This window comes from Cydia amplana, chromosome 11, assembly GCF_948474715.1.
Source record: "Cydia amplana chromosome 11, ilCydAmpl1.1, whole genome shotgun sequence".
In the NCBI taxonomy this organism is placed as follows: Eukaryota; Metazoa; Arthropoda; class Insecta; order Lepidoptera; family Tortricidae; genus Cydia; species Cydia amplana.
In genome coordinates, this window is record NC_086079.1 from 2486992 (window position 1) to 2501666 (window position 14675).

General features: G+C 38.4%; 1 protein-coding gene across 1 annotated transcript; it reads right to left on the minus strand.

Moving 5' to 3' along the window:
• Positions 1 to 958: 958 nt before the first annotated feature.
• Positions 959 to 13763, minus strand: LOC134651957 (alanine aminotransferase 2-like). Its single transcript, XM_063507099.1, has 10 exons — positions 13635 to 13763; positions 13019 to 13113; positions 12161 to 12345; positions 11163 to 11365; positions 10418 to 10546; positions 9616 to 9768; positions 8919 to 8975; positions 8192 to 8335; positions 6908 to 7022; positions 959 to 1108 (listed from the first exon to the last, which is right to left on the minus strand). Exons 1-10 carry the CDS (start codon positions 13665 to 13667, stop codon positions 960 to 962), a joined length of 1263 nt encoding a protein of 420 aa, XP_063363169.1. The 5' UTR covers positions 13668 to 13763; the 3' UTR covers position 959.
• Between the last annotated feature and the right edge of the window lie 912 nt (positions 13764 to 14675).

The following is a 14675-nucleotide window of genomic DNA, read 5'->3' on the forward strand; positions in this document are numbered from 1 at the left end:
TGCTTTCAGTGCCCTGGATTGCGATTCGTATTAATATATCTCCATTCTAAAAGAAATCAGCCTTAAAACCCATCATCTGTTTGCGTATGCTACCTGCGTTATTAACAGCTCTTCGATAAATAAATAAATATTATAGGGACATTCTTACACAAATTGACTAAGCTCAAGGCTTGTGTCAGGGAAATAACTCGCTCATCACACAAATGACCTTAGCTTACCGGGATTCGAACCCAGAAGTCCCAGAACCATTGGCTTCATAGGCATTAGGGTCACTACCCACTATGCCAGACCGGTAATTTTGATATTTTAAAGTAACCCTAGAGCATACTCAGCTTGAAAATAAAATAAGTCATAAAAAAATCTGATAAACAATAAAAAGATATTTGTTTACTATATACAATTATCACATTAAAGTAAAATTCTACAAGTTTCTAGAGGCTACTCGTAATATTTAAATTTTAAGGAAATGATACAGTTTTAAAGTCTGAATATAAAACTTACTTTGATCTCTACCTCTGCATGAACTTTGACATGACAAAGTTTGGCGGTGCCACAATATACATCATAATTATTTTCATAGAAATTTCATAGTTACCTATTGTGCACTTTAGTTGTTACTTTATTACCAACTAGCGACCCGCCCCGGCTTCGCGCGGGTTAACAAATTATATATAAACCTTCCTTTTGAATCACTCTATCTATTAAAAATAACCGCATCAAAATCCGTTGCGTAGTTTTAAAGATCTAAGCATACAGACAGACAGACAGACAAGCGACTTTGTATTTATACTATGTAGTGATGTAGGCACACGCATACAGTTTTCCTCCTTAATACTTTGTAATAAGGCGGAAAATGTAAACATATCTTTCACGTCGACTATACCATCATTTACAGTTTACACAATTAACCGATCAAATCTAAACCTTACCACACTGACATAAGGCCCATTGTGTGATAACTAGGCATATTTCTTAGTGAATTTCTGGTGGAAGTCTTGAAATATATTGAGCATTTCTTTGAGTACATCTGTCTGTGGTAGTATGGTTGTCCTAAAGTGGTAGGTGCCTGGTCGCTGCTTGAAACCGCTGCCTGCCACCACACAGATTCCTGCAAGTTATGGATTATATTAGTGCTTTTGCCCATAGTCCATCCTAGTCCAAGGGTCACCAGTTAGTCTTTTCAGGTCTGGTTCTTAAAATAAAATGATCATTGCGGTCCGTTCCTCCTTGAGTTTATTAAATAAGCAAAAAAATAAAATAGGTCGGCGGTCCGGATGCGGACCACGGTCCGCCATTGGTGACTCCAGTCAGTCTAACAACAATGGAATAACAGCAACATGCTATAGCCCAAAGCTAATATCACAGTGTAAAAAGTAACAGTGGAGTGGACCGACGCCTTTGATGTTTAGCGTAAATACGGACACCGCACAAGAACACAGTAGGGTTGTCACAATACAAATCAGTCAAAATAAAACAGAAAACATTTCGTATAAATCACGCTAGCACTGTAAGTCCGAGCTGTAAGTAGTACCGAGCTACTAACAATTGCGATGTATGCAGCTCGGGTGCGCACGACCCTACCCTCGCCCCTTGCACCCCGCACGTTTACCCTGTCTATAATGACTGTATCTTGTACCTTTAAACGAGCAATTCTTGCATATTTATTTATTTATTTATTTATAGTGGAGTCAATATAAAGTTAAAGTTACATTAATTGCACAGTCAAATGCTTCTACACGGGTGAATTATATATCATATTGAATACCCGGCTGCGAATTAACAACTTGATATCTGTTCCCGTTTTTGAGAAATAACATTTTTTTTATTTTATATTTTATACTACCTAAACAGTAATTTCACACTAGAGATTTTTTGAAGAATGGGCTATGAAGCTTACACGACTACACGGTCAGAATTTCTCCCGACAATAATATTAATTATAGATTTAATGAAAAAAACAATAACTTTGTAAGTTTTTCATGACCGAGAATATCCCACACTGAGAGAAAAGTTTACTATTGTGGTTAATAGTATTTGTTTCGATCATGTTTAATTTATCTGCCTGAGGAACTGCTATATTCGCAGAATAGCAGCATGATATTGGAAACAAACAGCAAATAATGTTCTACACAATTAATGGACACTTCTAGTTTTTTGACAGTAACTGTACAAGTTATTGAAGAATAACATACTTATTTTTCTCGCAATTATTAAATCAATTTCCAGCATAAAAAGTCAATGAAGTATGCTGTATTTCTAGGCTTCCACAGAGGCCAAGTCAAACTTTGTTTAAGATGTCAAAAAGATATCATTTTGTCATAATTCGCCCAACCGTCTCGCTCGCACCAATACATATTTCATCTAGTACGAGTGAAATGCACGCGCGAATGATATAAAATGACATCTTTTATAACAAAGTTCGAATTAGCATCAAGGTATATTAGGAAAATATACCTTATGACTTATGGCATTGCGTTAAGGTTTAATAATTCAATGCATAAAGTGTCTGTGTTTATGTGAAAAATGATAGGTGTCAATTTTTATACCTATTCACAAAACGTTTAGAATACAGGATGCACAGTCAGATATAAATAGACCCTTGAAGTCTTACAACTATCTATGATACTGGATCTCAAGCTTATTTGGTTAGTAAGTACCGTCCACCAAGTTATACTTCGAATAGCCACCCGGACAAATTCCAAAGCTAATTTCGAATTTTAAAATTTGACAATTCACGAGAAGAGTAACGTAACGTCAAAGGATATGTTTGTCCCTTTTCAACGATCCTGTCATCCGATGCTTGAGTAGAGTGAAACTAAAAGAAGCAAATGTCAGCAATTCGTAACGCTTAGTTTTTGTTACCGTTAGCGCATCGCGACATGAGAACTAGTATGAGCCTGGCCCTCGATTACGTATAATTGCAAGGAAACTTGGGATCAAGTTATCTTAGTCAATTTAGAGCAGTTGGAATTCAACTCATTGTGAAATTTTTGAACGTTTTCAAATAATTTGTTGGATTAAGTAGTAAAAGTGTTACAGTGTGTTATATATTTGTGACCTACTCACAAGGCCCTTTCATTTGGTACCCCACATGGTATGTTTAAAAGAAAAATGGTAAAAACTTTGCGTCATAGCAACTACCCTCACCACTTTCGCGCTTGTCATCTCATATATTTGTGTTCAGGATATTATACTGAATGCACTGATACCAAATATACTCATATCTGAGACGACATGAGCGTAAATTTTTCTAGAAGACTTTTCGAGAAAAGGCCAGGCTACAATATCTTTACAGGTTGATTGATACTGAGCGTATTAACACCATGTTCACCCATATCCAAGACGATATGAACGAAAAGTAACCTAAAGCCACCCTACCAACATTTTCGTAACAATGAGAGATTATTTCTTGGAAATAATGTTGTTTTATAAACTCCTTGTAGAGCACCTACCTGCGAAGAGATCGTGCTGTCAAAGTTGTTAATGATTTAATATAATATTGTTAATTAACTAAAGTTTTATTAATGCATCATTTCATTTTATACACCGCGGGATTTAATAACCCGAAAGATTTAAATCACGTATTTTTGACGACAGTACGAGTAAATAATGTTATATCAACATGGGTCCAATTATATATTTTAATTAAACTACTGTTTCAGTACAAATTAAATCATATTAATTTACCGCTTCTTTGTGAACAAACCTTTATTCAGAGAGTGAGCGAGTTTAATTAATCTCAAGTAGAGAAACAGAGAGCGAGCATGACATTTCATGAATCACTCGGATATCATACGATGCACGGCGAATGCAGTGACATGTGTTCCATGACAAGAAGTGTCAAGTTATGTCTAGGATCATGTTTACGTTGAAATTATTTCAATTGATTGGCACCTCAAAATACCACAAATTGTATCAAAACTTTATTAATTACTACAACAGTAGGTATAGTGCAGTTATTATTGTTGAAACTTTGCGATAAAATCTTTTCCTTTGAGTGAGGTAACCAAAGCCATTAACCATGATTATATCCGAAAGAAATCATGCCTCTTATTGTTTTAACTCATACTACAGCTGGAAAGGGATGATTACTTGAATGACCTTTTGTTAAAATATCGATCATGCTTATCAGTACGTATTTTAAATTCTCGATGTGTTGATTTATACTGAGTAAAGTAAAATAAACAACTATGTTAAACAATTACGCTTTTTTATTAATTTAATGAATTAGGTTTTCGAAGTGTGTACCACCGTTTTCAGCACAAAGATTTAATTTTAAACGGATTTCATTATTTAGGTTTACAAAAGTGTTCTTTATTTCTTCGGAAGCCGTTCGAATTTTTATTAATAATTCTTCTCCAGAGTTCACTGGTGTTGAGTATTCCTTCCTTATCTTTCAGAGTTCCCCCTAGAAAAAAACCAATGGCGTTAAGTCGGGTGACCGGGCGGGCCAGGTTAGGACGTTGCTTCCACGGCCAATCCACCTCTCAGGGTATTGTTCGTCTAGCCAATTTACGAACTTCTAGGCTGAAGTGGGTCCGTCGTGCCGGAAGCACATAGTTCTTCGGGTTTCCAAATCCGTACACAAAGTGAATATCCGCTAAATGAATTTTATTTATTACAGTCAATCAAATTTAAAGATGTTATCTTGCGCATATCTTGTGTGACATATGAAATATGTCATTTTATTGACATCAATTTCGTCATTTTCGTCAAACTATCAGCCAGTTATCGTAAAGGTAAATAGTTTGTACTCTCGTGATTGAGAACAGAACAAAATTTCGGTAGTGAAACCTTTTTGTAGGATATCAAACTTAATTAAGTGAAACTGGCTAATAACCATGTAGTTAGTGCGCCTGCGTGTAAAATTAGTTGGTGGCTACGTCACGCATAAGGGTGTGTTAGAATTGAGATTTTTTTACTTGTGATTTGTTTTAAATAATTAATATCTCTTAAATTAAGGGTTTTTGGACTATGTGTTATATAACTTTATATACTCTAATTAGGCTCTAAAATCGTTGGTTTAAATCTTTCGGGTTATTAAATCCCGCGGTGTATATAACCCTATTACCCTTTGAATGACCTTTTTCACGTTTTCTACAGCAATGCAGTCGACTGCAGCAATTTTGAAGCGCGACATTGCTACCGACTGCATTACTGTGGTAAATGTCAAAATCGAAGTTCCTGTCTGGATTTTGGCGTCCATTAAAAATAAATAATCAAAGGAGGTCATCGATCAAATGGGCCGGAGGACAAGCCATCGTTAACTGGTAGAGAATGCCTTATGGCATTAAGTCCGCCTCTTGTACTATAAGGTTTTTCTTTTGTGCAATAAAGATTAACCACTTTATTCATAAACTTTACGGGCCTGATTTAGTTCAATTATGTTTATCCCTTACTTACAAATACATAACTTAAAGTGACAGATAAGGACAAACGATTATTACTATTATTAGCTAATTGAGGTTTGTAGCGCGTTTATGAATAACGGGGGTTAAAGAAATAAAATAAATACAGATGATGACAGTAATTATATACGCATTTTATTACGGAAAAAGATTTAATATTGGGTGTAAATGAAACGGGAATTGGAAATATAAAATAAAATGATATTATATTATTCATTTCCGTAAGTCAAACCATCATCTTTATTAGCATTGACATAACGCTCAACTTCGCACAAACCGTATGGTTTTTCACTAAGGAGTGATATATTCTCTTTACGCTAAACTTTATGGTGGGTAGACAAGTCTGTATACTTGTTTGGAACTAACTGCCACAGTCTGTCATAGCCATGTCATAGCCTCATAGCTGACATATGTGACGTATAGGAGATACCGCAATGCATGCATGCATTGCGCGTTTTATAGGAGCTTGGCCTGAGGTGTGTTAAGTAAGCGCGCAACGCATACCGATGAAACTGGGTAAGATAGTCATGGGAGAATTAACGGTCGACCGGATCGCGAACTCTCGGCTGTTGAAGCGGAACAATCGTCTGCCGCGAACATTGAAGTGAGACGGAGATATGGAAGTCGATAAAACGTTCTCTACAGTGAATCAGTACCCGCCATTTAGGGTAATTTAAATAGCTTGGATGATTTAATAATGGTTTTATTCCATACAATATTACATATACGTGGGAGATTTTTTGTTGTTACACTAACATGAGAAAGAGATTTGAGAAAGTGAAAAACAAACCCACTGTCCATTTTCTCGAAGCAACGAAAACATTTTCAAAACAAAAATGGTTAATAGTAATTAAATGGATTAATTTACGTGAGAGATTTTTTTGTAGGATATAGTAAAAGCTACAGAGCTTAATTAACATGTAATTGTTATGTACACATAGTTGTTATTTTTATATAAAAAAATATTTTTAATAAAGAAAATTATTGGGAGCTGGTTTTGGTGTCAAGCTGGGAGAAAATATAAATACATAATGAGTATATGTTTGAGAACTGCATATTAAAAAATCTCGAGTGTCGGATTCATGTTTTGATATATTTTTTCTATTTTAATAATAGTTTGGATTTATTAAAACCATGTGACATATTTTGTGGAGATTTTTTTTTAAATATAGTATTTGCAACATAGGTTATCACATCTCAAAAAATCTCTAGTGTGAGAATTCATGTAGAGCTCTCATACATTATGAACTGTGCTGACCCGCCTATTACCTATATTTCGGGGATCTCAGAAACGGCTCTAACGATTTCAATTTTTTTTTGTATATATGGGGATTTTCGGGGGCGAAAAATCGATCTAGCTAGGTCTTATCTCTGGGAAAACGCAAATTTTTGAGATTTTATATGTTTTCCGAGCAAAGCTCGGTTTCCCAGATATTTGTTTTATAAACTGTGCCGGATATGCTCGCTCAATGTGGACCCGGCTATTGGTTACCTATTACCTGTTTCTTCTAGTAAAGCGAAGGCGTAGAATACATCAGCAGCCTTCCCGTCAGCTTTGGCCGCCTCTATCGCTTTTGGTGGCAGCTGAATTCGTGGAAAGCAGTACATGGCTCCCTTCAATGAAAAAATGTTATAAGTAAAAAGCTGGTAGCCTAGCGGCACAGAATAAGTAATAGTATTTTCACCTCAGCAGCTCGAACAAGGGTACTTTGCTACTTAAAAACAGTGAGCAAAATCGCATTTTGCTCACTGAGTGAGACAAAATGAGCAAAATGCGACTTTGCTCACTCAGTGAGCAAAATGCGATTTTGCTCACTGTTTTTAAGTAGCAAAGTACCCTTGTTCGAGCTGCTGAGGTGATAACTTAATTGTTGGTATATCTTAAGAAAACGTGAGTGAATAGAGGTACAGGTAAGTGATGAAGAAGGAATACATTTTTCGGGTTCTCTAATATGTTCTCACTGCTGAGGTGAAAAGTTTTGTGAACTACACGAGATCAAAAGTTATTTACATCTCGGGCGCTTTTGAGTCCCTTACTACGCTCAAGATTCTAAATTAGATTAGATCTAGTATAGAATCTTTCGCTTGCACGGGACTCAAAATAATCACTCGAAGAAATATCAAACGTTGATCTCTTGTTGTACAAATAACTATATCATACAGAACGCACACGCACCGCCCCGCCCCGACTCGGATTACCTCGCCCGCGACTGGCCGCGACATGAATGTGTGTGTAAGTCGCTCTACTGAGATTCCGTCAGGATTCCGTCAGAAACACAATGTCGTAGTACAGACGTGCCGCGCACACATATAAACGCAAATCAATTTTGATGTATGGCGTGTCCGCCCTGTGCTAGCGGTATGAGCGTGCGACTTTCAATCCTGAGGTTGAGGATTCAAAACCTAGTACCAAAGAGTTTTTCCGACTTATGTATTTGATTTTTACCAATCGCTTTTCGGTGAATGAAAACATCGCGAGGAAACGGAATATAAGACCTAGGGCCCGTTTCTCAAAAGCTTTTGACTTGTAATACAAGTGGAAGTCCCTTTCTAACAAAAGGGATTATTCCCACTAGTTACCACCAAGTTGTTACCAGTGGTAACTACTGGGAACTTTTAATGTCAAAAAGTGACATCCGCTTGTATTACAAGTTACAAGCTTTTGAGAAAGAAGCCCCTGGGCCTTTGGGTTGAAAGGTCAGACGGCAGCCGCTTTCGTAAAATTCGTGGGATCAGTTGCCAAGAAGGCCCAGGGTCCAGGCTAAAGTTCCTTGTTCAAATACCTGAACGGGGTTGCATTTAAATCCTTCCATGGAGTTGAAAGTATCGACGACCATTTTAGCGCGCGTCTTCAAGGATTCCAACACAGCTGTCTTCTCTTCATTGAAGAGGTCGTATGAAGGCTCTCCTTGTTTTGGTGGTCTGGCCTAATGAACATATAGGTACAGGTTATTAAATCATTTCACAAAAAAAGAACTGACTTCATAGTTTAAAACAATTGAGAATTCTTTTTTCTTTTGGACAGTCCTGTATAATACACTTTATGGTCTTCATTAGCAGTTCCACTTCACCATATGGTGCTTTATAAAAGGAAAAGCAGGAAAGACTGAGAATACAGTCAGTATCGTTTTCAAAACCGTAATAGGTATGAGTATAATAATATTAATAATAGGACATGAAGAGTTCCCTCGATTTCTACGGGTTTCTATCATCGGACCATGACGTGATAGGAACATTCTTTCCTGAATTATTTAAGTTCAAGCGGGTTAAATGCGTCACTGAGGTAAATGCGTATTTTAAAGATTTCTTCTAATCGGATCATTTTAGAACTATTGCAACCTTATTCTCTGTTCGAAGCGTGGTCACTAAACTTTTAATGCAGACGGCTATAATAGATACTTAATACAATACCTAGGTTAGGTTGCGTTTCGAAGATATCGTCAACACAAGAGACGCATTTACTCCGGTTGTGACCTTATAATTAGCATTAAGAGTAAATAGTAAACTTACAACTGTATCTGTGGCAATCTGGCCAAGTACAGTTGGACACAGCATCGCGGATAATGCCTGAAACAACGATACATTATGAGGGTCTAATATCTAACAGTAGAATCATTAGGTACAGTCGCTATCAGATATATCATAGCAGCCAAGCCTCTATCTATACTCAAGACGTTAGAGTGCGTGTTCAGATATTTGTGATCACCTTGGCCGCTCGGAGATATCTGGCCAACCACCAAACAGCTGCGCAAAACGACAGAAATAATTCTACACGTAGCGTAGGAATCTTATGATGCAAACTGAGTGGACGCTCGAGGAGTAGCAACCAGAGGGGTCAGTGTAAGTTACGGCCTGGCCACGACATTGCGCGACTGGCTTCGGCTAAGGCGACAACCATAGGTTTGAGCGAGACACAGCGATCGGACCTTTCGTTCCCATGTATGGTTGTGGCCTTAGCCGAAGCCAGATCGGAAATCCCTTGGACGCTAGACGCATCACTACATGCCCCACTGAACGCCTTACTGGTCGCTCGCCACTGAGGCTGTAGGTACTCTCATAGCCCGAGTACAGTCAGCAGCAGAAGTTGCTAACCGGGTGGTGTTCAAAATGATCTTGACGCGACTTTATTGTTAAGAGAATAAGGGTGTATCAAGGTAATTTTGAACATCTCGCCCGCTTAGCAACTTCTGCTGCTGACTATACGTACTTTATAAAGGTGCGCCTGCACCGCCGGCTCCATGTTCACGATCTCCAGCCATCCACCCCGCAGTCCGCATTCACCCATGTAGCCTTTACTAATCGTCATGAAAGAGGTCACTTCTACTTCGTCCGTGTATGGAGCGCCCATTTCTCTTAGCACCTGAGTAGATAGTAAGAGACTTAAAAAAGGATTAGGGGCCCGATTCGGATTTTGTAATAGACATCTATTAGATATCTTTTAGACATCGCCAAGATACGATAACGATAGGTATGTTTAAGATCTAACCTGTCAAATTTGACATTTCCGCTATTCTGGAGATAGGTACTCTTGAACGATTTCCACAAGATATTACTTAGAGATCAAATTCACATCTAATAGATATCTAACACGATCTATCGTAAAAGTGACATTGGTTGCCCGAATTGCGCTGCAAAAAAGAACTAGCTGAAATCTAAACTATTAACGTATCTAGAATGGATCTAGTACGTGTCGTCTCTTGTGAATATCTTGAAGTTCGAATACGGCAGTAGGTTAGTAATACCTACATATTCTGCACAAAGTTTTTCTGTAATTTTAAGTGGTTATTTTATCAGTGATGTCTCAGTTTAGACATAGAAGCCGATTCAATTTATCGTTGATGTTCTAATAACTAAATGCCCTCCCACTTGACTCCCCTTGGCCATCGGCCATATCAACTGCTCCCCCTAGCCCATCAGTTCAAGACGCCCATGACCGAGGTCGCACGGAAACTGCAAGGGAGATAACCGCCTGTTAGATTATGTCATAATGCAAAGAATGAAAGAATAACCTTCTTAAACGAGTGGAACTTGCTGCCCTCAGCGTAAACGTTGTGCTGGTACACTTCATCCGCGATTATCAGCAGATTGTTCTCGTGGGCAAACTTGATGACTGACTCAATGTTTTCCCTTGACAACACCTGCAAAACAACCCTTGTTAACACATTTAGTGCCGAAAACCCGACTATCGGGTATTTTATGATTTCATTCCCAGGCCGGACGACCCGCGATAGTCGGCATCGTGGTACTTCGTCAGCTTTATATGACGACATTTTTGTGGCATGGCGCGGATGTCTTGTTTGGCTGGGTGGCAATGAATGTGTTAACAATAAATCATCATCATTACTGGCATATTTTGCTCCTGGATATACCTACTCGTATACTAATATGCAATTAACGTGCCCTCTGTGACCCGAAAGATTTTAAGTAACCGTGTTCCTGATAATTTCCAGAAAATAAAGTGTCGTATAAAATTTTCTGGATATGTCCAATATTCATTTGAAAATTAGGGAAGAAAATCCACATAGTTTTTCATTCAAATCGGAATGGGTATTGCGACAATAAATGAAAAACGCAACTGTCAATTTCATTGTATCCATTGCATTTACAAATTCTCTAAAAGCCATACATTAATTAGCCCAACATTGCTGTCATCTTGCACCCTTAGAAGTTCATCCTCGCCACCAGAAATATTATCTTTCTCCAGGAAACTTACAGCTTAAAGAGACAGAGAAAGTTATATGTTGTTTAGCTTACCTGCCCCGTAGGGTTCCCAGGATTTATAATAACAATACACTTCACAGAGCACGTTTTCTTCGCCTTATCCAGTGCATTGTTCAGCTCGTTCATGTCTAGCCCCCAGGCGTTGTCTTCATCCAAATAATAGCCTACGGCTTCTAGCCCGAATTCGACAAGAGAGGCCGAGTAGAGGGGGTATTGAGGTATGGGGATCATTACGCCTGAAAGGACAGAGATATTTGAACAAAATAATAACCAGAGCAAATGAATGGTGTGTTACTTACTATAAAAATACCAAAATCAGAACCGCCTCCGTTTTAGGGTTCCGTACCTCAAAAGGAAAAAAAACGGAACCCTTATAGGATCACTCGTGCGTCTGTTTGTCTGTCTGTCCGTCCGTCTGTCACAGCCTATTTTCTCCGAAACTACTGGACCAATTAAGTTGAAATTTGGCAAACACATGTAAGTTTGTGACCCAAAGATGGACGTGTAACGTAAATAAATGAATTTTAAATTTGGAGGCCATTTTTGGGGGGACAATGAGAAAATTAAAAAATACAGTTTTTCAAACTATATCGTGTTACATATCAAATGAAGGAGCTCATTGAATCTCAATTTTTATTTTATTTTAGGATTTATATGAAACACCAGCATGTGACGTTGTGACGTCACAATCAAATTATCTACTCTTTTTATAGTAAATTTTATACGGGTTTTAAAATAGAAATTGTGTTTAAAAATAACTCCTGTCTGCGTTTCTCTATCATCTGGTGCTTTATTTCGTGCATGGTGTATAATTATTTATTTTAAATACAGACAAATACCCTATAGGCGCCAGTCGTCGACTTTCGGAAACCTGGCTACAATACAATACAATAACCACTGGGGCCCGTTTCTCAAAACCTTGTAACTTGTAATACAAGTGGAAGTCCCTTTCTAACAAAAGCTGTCAAAGAGTGACATCCGCTTCTATTACAAGTTAAGCTTTTGAGAAACGGGCTCCTGGTTTTACTTACCATCAGGTTTGCTCCCTGGGCAATACAAGCCAAGAATACTTTTAATGCCCATTGAAGCACCAGCCGTTATAAGTATATCCTCCCATTTGCTGGGGTGCCCGTCGCGCTCTTCGATGTATTTGGCAACGTCTTTGCGAATTATTTCTAGTCCGTATGAAGCGCTGTAGGCTCCGACTGACCTTCCTCTAAAAACATTGCTTTAATCTACTTCCTACGTTTTGGGACACGAGTCTAGGGTTTGCAATCCGAATCCGGAATGTTTGAAATTATCTGAATCTGGATCGGGATCCGCGGATCTTCGCATACATTTCGGATCCGTCGTGCAAACCCTAGGACATGACACATGATTTTGCTAATTAACTGTAGATTTTCATTGCATTGTCGGTTACATGATGGAGGTACTTCTATCAGATAACAGAGAACGACATGAAGAAGTTGCATGGACACATTATGAGTGAATTCGTTTATAAAATGGCCATGCACTTTTGCGGCTCGGTTTGCATGTGTCATCATCTTCTTCCTCGCGTTGTCCCGGCATTTTGCCACGGCTCATGGGAGCCGGCGTCCACTTGGCAACTAATCTCAGGAATTAAGCACTAGTTTTTACGAAAGCGACTGCCATCTGACCTTTCAACCCTGAGGGTAAACTAGGCCTTATTGGGATTAATCTGGTTACCTCACGGTGTTTTCTTTCACCGAAAAGCGACTAGCAAATATCAAATGACATTTCGTACATAAGTTCCGATAAACTCATTGCTACAAGCCGCGACCTCCGGATTGCAAGTCGCACGCTCTTACCGCTAGGCCACCAGCGCGTGGTCGGTGTGCATGTGTGTGTAGCTGAATATGGTAACTCACCCACATGCATCCAGCAGTTCATTAGCTCGCTGTTTCACGTCACTGGGGAAGTCATACTTATCAATCAGCTCTGGTAACGTTACACACGCCAACACCTGCCAAGGAAAACTTTGAGAGAATTATGATATACAGTGGAACCTCGATATTACGAATCTCAAGCGAAACGCCAAAAACTTCGTGTTATCGAGGTTTCGTCGTATAGAGGGCACCGACTTAGGGAGGTTTTTATGCGTTTTTGTTCGTCTTAAAGAGGTTTCGACTTACAGAGGTAAAACCCTTGAAAAATTCGAGAGGTAATTATAGAAACGTAGGAAGTACAGTCTTTATTATTTGTTTCGAGTTACAGAGGTTTGTTAGTAAATAACTTCGAGTTAATTATAGAGGTGGTAAAACAATACGACTATTTTTTCGTGTTTTAGAGGTCAAATTTGATTTTTCGAGTTAGAGGTAAAAAATGTACTACATGATATGATATGATTATGATATCCTATCCTCCTATCTTCTTTTCTATGTCTTCGTTATGCGTTTCTTTTGTAGATATTCTGCGCACTAACGGTAAGGTAAGGGTACAGCGTAGACTACTTTGAATAGGTATCTACATAAATAGAATGTGTACCTGTCGAATAAAAGTAATGGGCTTTTGACCCATTGCATGCGCGTCGCCAAGGTTCGCTCTGATTACCTTCTTGAACGGCTTATTTGAGCCCTGAAAATTCAAAATGATGCTCAGTAAAGGCGTTTCCAGATGAACGCACGATGACGATGATGATGAGCTTTGATAGGATTGAGAAAGACTTATGAAAAGCCGCAGTGTTGACCACGACAGTGTCGCCAAGAGCTTAAGAAAAGCAATTTATCTGGATCGATCGAAGTATGTGTGCTCTTTGGATCAATTTCAATTTCTTGTTTTGTTACGCGTGGTTTGTTTCCCAAAAAGTTTAAAGTCACAACAATGTATTGTTTGTCCGCATTTTCGTTAGTCATAACATAATTTGCTCGGTTTAGAAACGCGTAACTTTTCAGGATTGCCATAAACCAAACCTAACCTAACCTATCTATAGGATAACCTTACGAAAATCCTGAAAAGTTAACAGTTTCAGTTTTAGGACTAGGTAATGATAATATGACAAACAATACATTATGACTTAAAACTTTATGTGAAACAAACAGACCCCATTGTTTCTATGTCCACAAAAGGCAGAAATACCTATAGTGTAGATAAAGGTGCTCTAAAATTAGATTGGGGTGGGTCCTGTGGGCTGTGTTTGGTGTCTGGCATAAGGGCATGAATTTATTTCCTCAGACCTTGCACTCGAACTATGGATAGGTATAGGTTAGGTACCTATAGTTATAGATTACCTTCTTAAGTTCATTCTCGATTGCAGCAGCTCGCATCACCAGCGGACCACGCACAGCATATTCCAACTTCACGATGTTTTGCCTCATAGTTTCCAGTGTAAGAGACTTTTGCCTACACTGTATAGGACTTAACACACTTGTGACTGCCTCAAATCGTATTGCTAGCAAGTGGCTAAGCATTTTTTTCGCCCCACCCATTCTTATTCGGAAGATAAGGTTCATTTGACTAGAATTTATACCAATTCTTCACAAACAGTCGGTTTGTAACGAAATTTAAAGTAAATAGCAAGTAAATAGA

Bases quoted from the DNA above. Each gene is read 5' to 3' on its own strand.
- LOC134651957 (XM_063507099.1), bottom strand. From the start codon at position 13,667: ATGGGTCAAAAGCCCATTACTTTTATTCGACAG. The intron at 13,114-13,634 runs GTACACATTCTA...TTTCCTTGGCAG, and splicing joins CCATTACTTTTATTCGACAG to GTGTTGGCGTGTGTAACGTT. The intron at 8,976-9,615 runs GTACGTATAGTC...TCGTTGTTTCAG, and splicing joins TGCAGGCGCACCTTTATAAA to GCATTATCCGCGATGCTGTG.